Source organism: Schistocerca nitens, chromosome 12, assembly GCF_023898315.1.
Source record: "Schistocerca nitens isolate TAMUIC-IGC-003100 chromosome 12, iqSchNite1.1, whole genome shotgun sequence".
Lineage (NCBI taxonomy): Eukaryota > Metazoa > Arthropoda > Insecta > Orthoptera > Acrididae > Schistocerca > Schistocerca nitens.
The window spans coordinates 37,255,983-37,268,203 of NC_064625.1; the positions used below are offsets into that span (position 1 = coordinate 37,255,983).

At 48.0% G+C, this 12,221-nt stretch overlaps 1 protein-coding gene across 1 annotated transcript; it reads right to left on the reverse strand.

Annotated features, from left to right (window-relative positions):
• Window positions 1–3,044: 3,044 nt before the first annotated feature.
• Window positions 3,045–4,035, reverse strand: LOC126214888 (homeobox protein rough-like). The gene is made up of 3 exons (XM_049941533.1): window positions 3,999–4,035; window positions 3,430–3,668; window positions 3,045–3,329 (listed from the first exon to the last, which is right to left on the reverse strand). The coding sequence occupies exons 1-3, from the start codon at window positions 4,033–4,035 to the stop codon at window positions 3,045–3,047; spliced, it is 561 nt and encodes a 186-aa protein (XP_049797490.1).
• Between the last annotated feature and the right edge of the window lie 8,186 nt (window positions 4,036–12,221).

A 12,221-nucleotide genomic window follows, 5' to 3' on the forward strand; every position in this document is an offset into this window, starting at 1 on the left:
ACAAGTTAAAATTTTGTTGAGGAAGTGCTCACCTTCTCTTTCATAACGTTCCTTTAGCTCTGTGCACACTCAAATTTGTTTCCTTGTGTAGCCGCGTCAACTCCTTTGGGACCCATCTTGCACATGTTTTGCGGTACTTCACCTTGTTACAGATAATCTTATGAACTGTACCAGTACTAACTTGAACCTTATCAACTATCAATTCCACAGTCACACAGCGGTCGGCACGAATAATGTCATCAATTCGACTTGAGAGAGAATTGAAAATGCAAATGGTCGACCGAAATATGTTCGTGAGTCACTGAGTCGCGACCATTTTTGAACTGCGCTACCCACTTGTAAAAAATTGCACGGTTCGTACAGCCTTTAGACACTCTGCGGTATATGGTCACTGGTTTCTCGCCTTCGGCAAGTAAAAAAGGAATAACAGAACGTTGTTTAACTGTGTATGTGAATTCCTAAGGGACCAAACTACCGAGGTCATCGGTCCCTAGACTTACACACTACTTAAACTAACTTATGCTAAGAGCAACACACACACCCATGCCCGAGAGAGGACTCGAACCTCCGGCGGGAGGGGCCGCGCAATCCGTGACATGGTGCCTCTAACCGCACGGCCACTCCGCGTGGCGTTGTTCAACTAATGTGGACGTTTCAAGCAGACTCACCACCTTGAAATGTATTTTTGAGGTTATAAACGAAACAATGTTGATACATCAGCTGATCAGGGCTCATCCCAGTGATGCCAACTTAAAGCCATAAAAGTACCAAATTTGTCCTACTGACAGTTTTTTCCCCAGACCAATTCGTTTCTTTAATTACTGAATGACCCTCGTATAATACAGCCTCCATGTCTCATGAAAGAACGTGGATCGGAATCACACCTGCTGTATAAACCAGGGTAGACAGCGATCTGTGGCAGGTGTGAAGACAGAGTACAGCGCCGATGCAGGCAGAAGTGTTTCGGAGAACATCTTTCAACATGCCTTGTGGTACATGGGACTCCTCTCCAGACAGTTCCTACGCTTTCGCACGCTGACCCAACGACATTTTCACTTACGGCGCAGTTGGCACGGGATCATCGAGACTCGACCTTCGACCAGTGGAAACGTGTCCCCTGGTCGGAAGAAGCACGTTTCTCGTCACACCAGGTCGATAGTCGTATCTGGATACCCCGTCATCCCGGCAAAACAAAACGTGCAGGCACCACAGAAGCAGGCTATCTGAGAGCAGCATTACGCTATCAGGGACAGTCCCCTGGACTTCCAGAAGACCTGTGCTAACAACCAAAAACACCAGGACAAGTCTAGTCTAGCTGTACATTACTGCGAACCACTCATATCCCTTTATTCTTTGTCTTCCATGACGGTGGTGACATTTTCCGACAGGGTAGTTGTCCATGTCACAAGGCCAGAATCGTTCTAACAGTGGTTTGCAGATTATGACGGCGAACTCGGTGTCTTGGCCACGAAATTCGCCTCATCTTTATCTGAAAGAATTCATCAGGGATGCTATCAGATGCCAGCACTGTGCTCCCAAACGACCGGCCCATAATTTACGGGAATTCCGTAATCTGTGCGTAGAGATTTGGTGCTACACACCTTGAAGCGGTACTGCGATGATGGACATGGAGTAAGGTAACTAAATGTTTTATTTCGGTAACTTTTGCTATGTGTCACACTTCCTCATTCTCGTGTACCTTTCCAGAATGTATGAGGGTATAGTGTATGAATGTGATGGGCTCAGAAAGGTGAACGGCAGTTTCAAATGTTGTCAAAAGCTGCAGTAGGATTCTCAAAAGAGAAACTAGGGAAGCTAAGCACAGAAATTGCCTGCTAGACTCCAGCAAAAAGGTCGGTTCTGAGGAGTGTAGAGGGCGGAAGTTGGCCTTCAGCCAATAAGAACGTGGCTGTTCGAATAACGGCCGTGGTGCTCGGTCGGTAGCGTAGCTGGTGGACCGACAGCCAGGAAGTGCTGAGGCTCGGGCATCTGCATGGGTAACTTCCCAGCTCTGTGAATACGGTAGCGGCATTTGGCGTAGTGCTCCACCGGCCAGTGTGGCCGAGCGGTTGTAGTCGCTTCAGTCTGGAACCGCGCGACCGCTACGGTCGCAGGTTCGAATCCTGCCTCGGGCATGGATGTGTGTGATGTCCTTATGTTAGTTAGGTTTAAGTAGTTCTAAGTTCTAGGGGACTGATGACCTTAGAAATCAAGTCCCATAGTGCTCAGAGCCATTGGAACCATTTGAACAGAGCTGCGCTAAACAGTCCTTCGAACTGAAGGCCACAACAACATCATCAACAACAGATAGGCATCCAATTGAAGAGTGAAGTGACCTTAAAGAAGACTGGAACACTTGTGCAGAGTGGAACTCCTCTGGTGAGAGTTTTCTGTCGAGCCTGGGCCTGTTTCTGTGAACCCAACAAACCTCAAAGAAAAAAACTGGTTATGGTGACAGACTCATCTGTAGCGTGGAATGTGACAGGTGGTTTTGAGTTGACGAAGGCAACAAGTGTGAAGGCAAAGAACATGGTTGTGGTGACGGACTGATCCGTAGTGTAGCCCAAGGCATATGTTCGCATGTGATATTTTGGTTATGAGTTGGTGTAGCCAACGATCTCAAAGCAAATAGTCTAGTTATGGTGACAGACTGACCTGTATATTAACCCAAGACGTTCGATTGAAATATGTCATTTCGGTTGTGTGTTGGTGAAGCCAACAAATGTGAAAACATATTTGTCTTGTGCTCAATAGTAATACCAATTCCCACAGCCAGAGGTTCAAGTCCTCCCTTGGGCATGGGTGTGTGTGTTGTCCTTAGCGTAAGTTAGTTTAGGTTAAGTAGTGTGTAAGCCTAGGGCCCGATGATCTCAGCAGTTTGGTCCCACAGGAACTGACCACTATCACCAGGAATGCCAATACACTTCAGCTCCACCATGTCGTTCTGCACAACTGCCACCCACCCATAGTGCTGGTCGAGCGTCACCTTCTCGATGCACTTGTGTTTGGCGCGCCGGTTCTGGAACCGGATCTTGGCTAGCCTCTCAGACAATGCCAGCGTTGGGAACGGAATGGAGTGGAGGGTTAGTGAGGAGCTGAACTGCTGGAGGGTGAGCCACCCACCTGTAGTGCTGGTCGAGCGTCACCCGCTCGATACACTTGTGTTTGGCGCGCCGGTTCTGGAACCGTATCATGGCCGGCCTCTCAATATCAATGTTTGGAATGGAATGGAAGGTTAGTGAGGAGCTGAACTGCTGGAGGGTGAGCCACCCACCTGTCGTGCTGGGCTGGTCGAGCGTCACCTTCTCGATGTGTTTGGCACGCCGGTTCTGGAACCGGATTTTGGCCAGCCTCTCAGACAACGCCAACGTTGGGAATGGAATGGAGTGGTGGGTTAGTGGGGAGCTGAGCAGTTGGAGGGTGAGCCACGCACCTGTAGTGCTGGTCGAGCTGCGCCTTCTCGATACGCTTGTCCTTGGCGCGCCGGTTCTGGAACCAGATCTTGACCTGCGTCTCGGACAGCGCGAGCGCCTCGGCCAGCTCGAAGCGGCGGCCCCTGGAGACGTACTCGGAGCGCGCGTACTCCAGCTCCAGCCGGAGGGTCTGCTCCGAACTGAACGTCGTCCTCTGGCGTCGGGGGCGGCCCTCCTTCCGTCTCCGGCGGGCCACTGTACGACAGACAAAGAGGCCACACTGTAAGGAAGGCACAATGCTTTGGTTAAAATGAACGTGGTGCTCCGTGTCTAGTAGGACGTGTTCAGCGTATGAGCACATCTGCTCTTTAGTGAGGAACAGGGATTCTCGGCGAAGTAGTGTGATGGAGTGCTGGGTTGCTGGGTCTGCCTTAGGTGGATGTGGGTGCAGCAGTAGAAGGCATCCCATGCGTACAAAAGCCGATTGTTGTTAATTTCAGTCATACAGTCTTCCTGGCCACAGAGGTTGATTTTTGGGACGTCGGCGAGTGGCCTCGCATTGCGCTCCCTGCAAGCAGTGCCTACTGGGTGCCCTTGATGGTGTATCAGCCCCCACGGACATCTCGTGTAACTTAGCCCGTAGCAGGCCTGGCTACGACGAGTGCTGTTGACCCAGATAGGCGGCCAAGTAACGGTAGGGTGATCCTATGTAAGCCACACCAGAGGACGGATGCATCAGGCTCCAGTGATGCTGGGCTTTGGAGACTTAAGTTTGAGCCCTGGAGCATGGGAATGTGGCTGGAAGCTGGCGAGTAGACCCATGGTGACAGCAGAGCGTGTGGCTACCAAGAGACTGGGCAGTCAGGTTGCAGCCGAGGGTTCGAGGCCCAGCGACAGTGGTGGCAGCTGGACCTCGTTGTCTTCACAGTATCGTTCGACACAGGCTGGGCCAAATAACATAGCCCGGCTGTCACAAGATAACTGATTGGCCCCTGAGGGTATGAATACTCCTGCCTGGGGGATGATAGTGGGAAAGAAGTAGCATTTTGCAGAAGCTTCTCAAAAGGTGGTCATTGTCTGAGGACACTGTCATTGCTTTGCGGAAGCAGGATCAAACATTGAAGGCAGTTTCTGCTCCTGGGGTGCCGTGTCAGTACGGGTCGTTGAATGCAGCAGTTCATGCCAAAAACTGCTGTGCTATACGTTGTCTCCGTTACAGATGAACCGTACTTTCCCAAAGTCTACCCAATAAACCGAAGTCAACTATTCCACTTTCCTACTGCTTTCCTTACACGCTCGTTCCGTTTCCTAACGCCTTGCAACGTCACGCCTGGATATTTAATCGCCGCACACTACTAACACTACTCGAACATTACCGGATTACTTTTCTCAGTCGTCTGCATTAACTTAGTTTTATACGCTTAGAGATACCTACCTGTATCCTCCGCCAGCCACTCCCGTGCACGACAACATCATCAGCAAACAACCACAGATTGCTGTTCATCCTGTCCTTCGGATCATTTATGCGGTCCTATCACACTCCCTTGGGCCAGGCCTGATGATACCCTTGTCTCTAATAAACACTCGCCGTAGAGAACACATACTGGGTTGTATTACTTAAGTAGTTCAAAATGGTTCAAATGGCTCTGAGCACTATGGGACTCAACTTATGAGGTCATCAGTCCCCTAGAACTTAGAACTACTTAAACCTAACTAACCTAAGGACATCACACACATCCATACCCGAGACAGGATTCAAACCTGTGACCGTAGCGGTCGCGGGGTTTCAGACTGTAGCGCCTAGAACCTCACGGCCACCCCGGCCGGCCACTTAAGTAGTCTATAGCCACTCACATACCTGGGATCCTATTCCACATGGTCGAACCTTCGTTGACAGCCTGCAATGGGCCACCGTGTCAAATGCTTTCCGGAAATCGCGCTGTATGCAATCTGCCGGTTGCCCTTAAGCCGGGGTACGCAGGATATCGTGCGAGAAATAGGAAAGCTGACTTTCACGCAAATGATGCTTTGCATATCCGTGTGGACAGAAGCATTTCCCTCTCAAGTAAGTTTATGATATTCGAACTGAGACTGTGGTAGACTTCTGCGAAAACCCGATCTCAGAAATATTTGTCTGTAATTTTGCGCGTCTGTTCCTTTTGCCCTTCTTATACAGATTCGAGACAAATGCAAGCTACGTAAGAAGCCAATACCGCAAAATCCTCTCTGTAAAATCTAATTGGAGTTTTATCCGGACGTGGCGAGTTATTTGTTATCAGCTCTTTCTGTTGCTTCTCTACGCCACGGGTGCCTACTACTACACTGAAGAGCCAAAGGAACTGGTATATCTACCTAATATCGTGTAGGGCCCCCGAGAGTACGCAGAAGTGACGCAACACGACGTGGCATGGACTCGACTAATGTCTGAAGTAGTACTGGAGATAATTGACACCATGAATAATTGACACCATGAATCCTTCAGGGATGTCCATAAATCCGGTAGAGTATAAGGGGGTGCAGATCTCTTCTGAAAAGCTCTTCCCAAGGCATCCCCGATATGCTCAATAATGTTCATGTCTGGGGAGTTTGATGGGCAGCGGAAGTGCAACATTTTCCAGTCATCATCAGTCCAATGTCGGTGTTGAGAGGGCCAGGCGAGGCGTAAAGCTTTCTGTCGTGCAGTCATCATGGCTACACGAGTAGTCCCTCGGCTGCGAAAGCCCATATCGATGGTGTTTCGTTGAATGGTTCGCACGCTAACACTTGTTGATGGCCCAGAATTGAAATCTGCACCAGTTTTTGGAAGGGTTGCACATCCGTCACGTTGAACGATTATCTTCAGTCGTCGTTGGTCCCGCTCTTGCAGGATGTTCCTCCGGCCGCAGCGATGTCAGAGATTTAATGTTTTACCGGATTTCTGATATTCACGGTACACACGTGAAATGGCCATACAGGAAAATCCCCACTTCAACGCTACCTCGGAGATGCTGTGTCCCATCGCTCGTGCGCAGACTATAGCACCACGTCCAATATTGATAACCTGCCATTGTAGCAGCAGTAACCGATTCCAAGATGCTACTCCCGGCGGGTGTAAAATGAATGTGCCCAACGGAAAATAATAAACGTTAAATGATGAATTGGCCCTGTCTGACTATCCCCTGAAGTAGATCTTAGGATCTCTTAATAACATAAATTACAAACTAAATGTAAATGACTGATGATGGCAACTAATACTACTAAATGATAAACGTTGTTTCTTATTATACGTTTATTCCAGATTTAAAAAAAAAACACCCTTCTGACAAATGTCTATATTTCCTAAGTAAAATTATTAATGAATTGCCCAACTCTGCCCCCTTTTATGGCCACGAGATCTAACATAAATAATGCGAAATGACTGACATTATCTACGTACCAAACACTAGAACACACTACTTTCAAAGATGATCTACAGTGGTGTGGAACCTCAGTGGAAATAAACTAACATGATCACAGCTGTTTAGCTTTATAGCCCTAATAAGCCGAAGCAATTTGCGATATCGCCGTATGTACTGCGTCTGGTGCGTCGGCGTGTTGGTTCTCGTACTCGTCTGCGACGATGGAAGAACGCCAGCCACAAAATAAAACTCTTTCAAACACTAGGACGGTAGAACGCGCTCGTCTGACTAAAACACTCTAATACTGTCTTCCCCTCTCTGTGTTCTACAGACGAGAAACGCGAACTCCCAGCCACAAGGACGGAGTTCTAATAATGTCTCAACATAAGTGTAGGCAGAAGAAGTGCTCTCAATCACTGAACACTGCGTACTCAACGACGACTTCCAATCAAGAGGTGAAGTCCAGAATCGTATAGGTTCGCAACAGTACAGTTCCTAACTGTTCTAACTATAAACTCTACTGAGAGTAAAGACAGCAAGTCCGTCTGATCGAGCGACCGTCACACACGGGCGCTCACAACGGAAGACCACGTGTCTCCAGCGCTGGCCTCCCATCAAGGCTCGGCTCCCCACCCTCGTAATTCCGAAAACGAATCACATTCCCGAAACCACGGAACATTCTTCCTATCTACAGATTCTTCCGAACGCCGACCAACCATATTTTAGTCACTTGTCGTCCAGCGAGGAAAGTTTGCGAGGAAAAGCCTATACTCGTACAATGGTACGCTTCTTAGTAAAAATCCTTCGAAATAACCCAGCCTGCGTGGTTTCCGAGGTGCCGCTTCTTCGTTCCTCTCACCTGCCTCCAAGAGTTGCAGTGTTTCTGAAATATTATCCGGTTATCCTTCCGGCCCCTACTACAATAGCGGCCGGCCTTCACCTTATTGTGCTCCAGAGCTCAGTTGCCACGACGTCTGTCTAGCTACTTCCTGTGTTTAAGCAGGACCAACACCTGTGCGAACCGTCCACCCAGAGCTTGAGTTCTGCCTGCCGTTTCATATACACTGGCGTTCCAACCTCTATTAGTATAGGCAATCATTCATTACGCCGGTTTTTTTTTATAATAAAGGCACTCCATCACCTTTCATGCAATAAGTGTTAACAACTATTTACAAGACGTATATGACACTGTCAGTCTTCTTTGTGTTCGTCTGTATGATGTACAACCTATTACATGATAGCTAATTGTGTTTGTAGATCACGGCAAAGTGTTGTAAGGTATAGCCATCTTACGCGGTCTAACAACTGTGCCAGACACTTTTTGTCTTGCCTATGCGCTGCCGACTGCAGCGGGGTATTCTGTCTGTTTACATATCTCTGTTTCTGAATACACATTCCTATACCAGTCTCATTGACGCTCCAGTGTATGTCCTCAATACGGAGGTCTGTACGATGGTCAAATGTCGTCTTCTCTTTCGTGGAGGGGCACAGGGTGACCAGCGACAACGCTCAATCAAGCAAGTGATGCAGAGGATGGTGAAAAAACGGCTCATGTGCTTTTCAAAATAACCATCACGATATTTGTCTCGAGCAGGGAAATGTGATAGGACCGCTGTTCTGTATGTGCATAAATGTTTTGACGAAAAAGGTGAGCAGCAGTCTGCGGCTGTTTCCTGACGACGCTGTGTTGTACGGGAGAGTAACGTTGTTGAGTGACTGCAGAAGTATGTAAAATGAATTGGATGTAATTCGTATTCCGCGTGATGAATGGCAGCGACCTCTAAATGCAGATAAATGTAAGTTAATGCAGATGACTAGGAAATATAATACGGTAATTTTCGATTAGAATATTGGTAGTGTGCTGCTGAACACAATAACAGAAATTGAATGTCTAGGGGTGACGTTGCAGTGCGATATAAAGTGGGACGAGCACATAACGACTGTAGTATGGAAAGCAAATGGTCGACTTCGGTTTTCTGGGAGAATTTTAGGAAAGTGTAGTTCATCTGTAACGGAGATCCAATATAGGATACTAGTGGGACCCATTCTTGAGTACTGCTGCATTATTTGGGATCGCCACCAGGTCGGATTGAGAAGAGACATCGGAGCAGTTCAGAGGTGGGCTGCTAGATTTTTTACCAGTAGGTTCAAACAACACGGAGGTGTTACGATGATGCTTCGGCAACTCAAACCGGAATCGCTAGAGGTGAAGGCGACATTCATTTCGCGAAACATAGAAAATTTAGAGAATGACTGCAGAGTGATTCTACTGGTGCCAACATACATTTCGCGTAAGGACTGCAAGGACAATATAAGAAAAATTAGGTCTCGTATGGAAGCATATAGACGGTCGTTTTTCCCACGATCTGTTCGCGAGTGGAACAGGAAAGGAAGTTACAAGTAGTGGTACAGAGTACCCTCCACCATCCGCCATAACTGTGCCTTGCGGAGCGTGTATGTACACTCAAGCTCTTAAATTAAGGATAATGGTGATACATGGTGAAACAACGCTCTGGTGGGCGGTTTGCTGGTTTGAATCATCTCGGGGTATGACCATGGGGTGCATTTGACCTGCGGTCGTCGCACGGTGGTGCTGACAGCAGTCCACATACGCAGAGGTGTGTTGGTGCATGTCAGAGTACGATGCAGCGAGTAAGTGTGCAGAGGTTTACAGACGTGTCAATGGTGACTGTGTGTTGAAAATGGCCCAAAGAACACACATTGATGACGTTGTGAGGAGTAGAATACTAGCGCGACTGGAGGCTGGTCAAACACAGCAGGTCGTAGCACGGGCCCTCCGTGTGCCACAAAGTGTGATCTCGATGGCAACGATTCCAGCAGACAGGAAACGTGTCCAGGCGCCTCAGTACGGGACGTCCACAGTGTACAACACCACAAGAAGGTTGATATCTGTCTCCAGACACACAGTCTACAGACGACTGAACAGACATGGTTTATTTGGCCGGAGACCTGCAAGGTGCATTCCACTGACCCCTCGTCACAGGAGAGCCCGTAAAGCCTGGTGTAAAGAACACAGTACATGGTCATTGGAACAGTGGTCCCAGGTTATGTTCGCAGACGAGTCCAGGTACAGTCTGGATTCTCGCCGGGTTTGTATCTGGCGTGAACCAGGAACCAGATACCAACCCCTTAATGTCCTTGAAAGGGACCTGTATGGAGGTAGTGGTTTGATGGTGTGGGGTGGGATTATGTTTGGTGCACGTACACGCCTGCATGTGTTTGACAGAGGACTGTAACAGGTCAGGTGTATCGGGACGTCATTTTGCACCAGTATGTCCGCCTTTTCAGTGGTCCCGCCTTCCTCCTGATGGATGATAACGCACGGCCCCACCGAGCTGCCGTCGTGGAGGGGTACCTTGAAACAGAAGATATCAACCGAATGGAGTGGCCTGCCTGTTCTCCAGACCTAAACCCCATCAAACACGTCTGGGATGCTCTCGGTCGACGTATCGCTGCACGTCTTCAAACCCCTACGACACTTCAGGAGCTCCGACAGGCACTGGTGCAAGAATGGGAGGCTATACCCAAGCAGCTGCTCGACCACCTGATCCAGAGTATGCCAACCCGTTGTGCGGCCTGTGTACGTGTACATGGTGATCATATCCCATACTGATGTCGGGATACATGCGCGGGAAAAAGAGGCGTTTTGTGGCACTTTTGTTTCGGGATGGTTTTCTCATCACCAATACCGTGGACTTACAGATCGGTGTCGCGTGTATTCCCTATGTGCCTATGCTATTAGCGCCAGTTTTGTGTAGTGCCACGTTGTGTGCCACCACATGCAGCAATTATCCTTAATTTATGAGCATGAGTGTAGATGTAGACGCCGAGAAGGCTACGGAAGCCAGTGATCGCGTTGGGTTCCCTAACGGTGCGTGTTAACGCGTGCTGACAGCGCCACCGAGATTGGTAAGGCGAGATACGACGCGCAGGCTGGGTTTCGTCCCGGCCTGCAACTCGACACGGAACAGCACCAGATGACGCTTCAGGGTGAGGGCCGAGTCTCAGCGGAACCGAACCGAACGCCGTCCTCAAGTTAAAACGCCTCTGCTATCTGCTTCACTTCGCTTTCTGCATAAACAGCCTATGCACTGGTTTACGCGGACCGGAAACTCATCACGAGGAGGAGATAATATTGGGATTAAACAGGCTGGTGAAGAGCTGCTTTAGACGCTCAGTGTACACTATACGAGGAGACTTCAGAAAGTAAGTTACTCAGTGGCAATAAAATTTTCCCGGTTTGTGACCGCATTGTCATATGTAAAGCTACCGACATTGCGGTCACTGTTGCTAGTTTACTGGTAAACAAAAACATCCAGTTGGTCACTTGCAACAGTGACCGAAACGTCGTGAAACGTCCCCTTTTTTAACAATTTATATATATGACTGAGCTTTAACTGACACACAATATTTTTAGCGCAACGCAATCTGACTTTCAGTAATCCCTACAAAAGAATGGGCCCTGACTAACATTAAACTATACCTTTCACAAATCACTTACCTCACAAAAATCTTCGCTACTCAAGCTACTGCAATACAGCGAGCGCCACTACTGCCAGCTAAATAAAAGATTCAAAGTACTGAAGGCACTAACTACTGATAGGCATAGTTAGCAAATGAAAGATTTTGATAGAGAACAAACAATGTATTTACCTTAATAGTCATAATATATATAGCAGTTCATGACAAATTTCAAAACTCCGCCATCTCTCTCCCCACATCCACCACTGCTGGCGGCTCACCTCCAACTGCGCAACGCTACACGCTGTTCACATCCAGCTGCCGCTGCCTAACACTACAATGGCGAGTATTACAACAATGCAAAGCAGCCACAGACTGCACACAGCACAGCCAGTGATTTTCATACAGAGGTGGCGTTACCAATAAAAAAACCTAAACAGCCTACTTACAGTCGGTAGTTTTACATATGACAATGCGGTCAAAAACCGGGAAAAATTTTATTTACTGTGACAATGGCCGCGGAAGCCGATGTTTATTTATTTTCAATGCGGTCGCAAACCCCGATAAATTTCATTGACGGTGACAATGGCCGCGGAAGCCTACGTCTATAAGATGCACAATTTTATCTTAGGCCAAGTAATTTTACTGAATGCCGCATTAATGCAGCCCTAACCAAGTATGTAACTGAGGTATACTGACAACACACTTACTCTATTATAAAATTTGTCGTGAAGAATAAGAGAATAAGCCATTATCTGAAAAAAATAATATCTTTCATAAATACAGGATGTCCCCTGACAAAACTGGTACGCCTCACGCCCGAGATTCAACTAATAATGAACTAACTCGGAAAGAATGCATAATAGTAATGTAAAAAAACATTTAGTTAGCTATTTATAAGAGATGCCGTGGGCATCAGGGCAATGGTGACTTCCTGTGGTGACGTTAT

Coding starts and splice junctions, on each gene's coding strand:
- LOC126214888 (XM_049941533.1), bottom strand. CDS start 4,035: ATGTCCGTGGGGGCTGATACACCATCAAGGGCACCCA. Junction 3,669..3,998: donor TACACCATCAAGGGCACCCA/GTAGGCACTGCT, acceptor TCTGTCGTACAG/TGGCCCGCCGGAGACGGAAG. Junction 3,330..3,429: donor TCGACCAGCACTACAGGTGC/GTGGCTCACCCT, acceptor ATCCGGTTCCAG/AACCGGCGTGCCAAACACAT.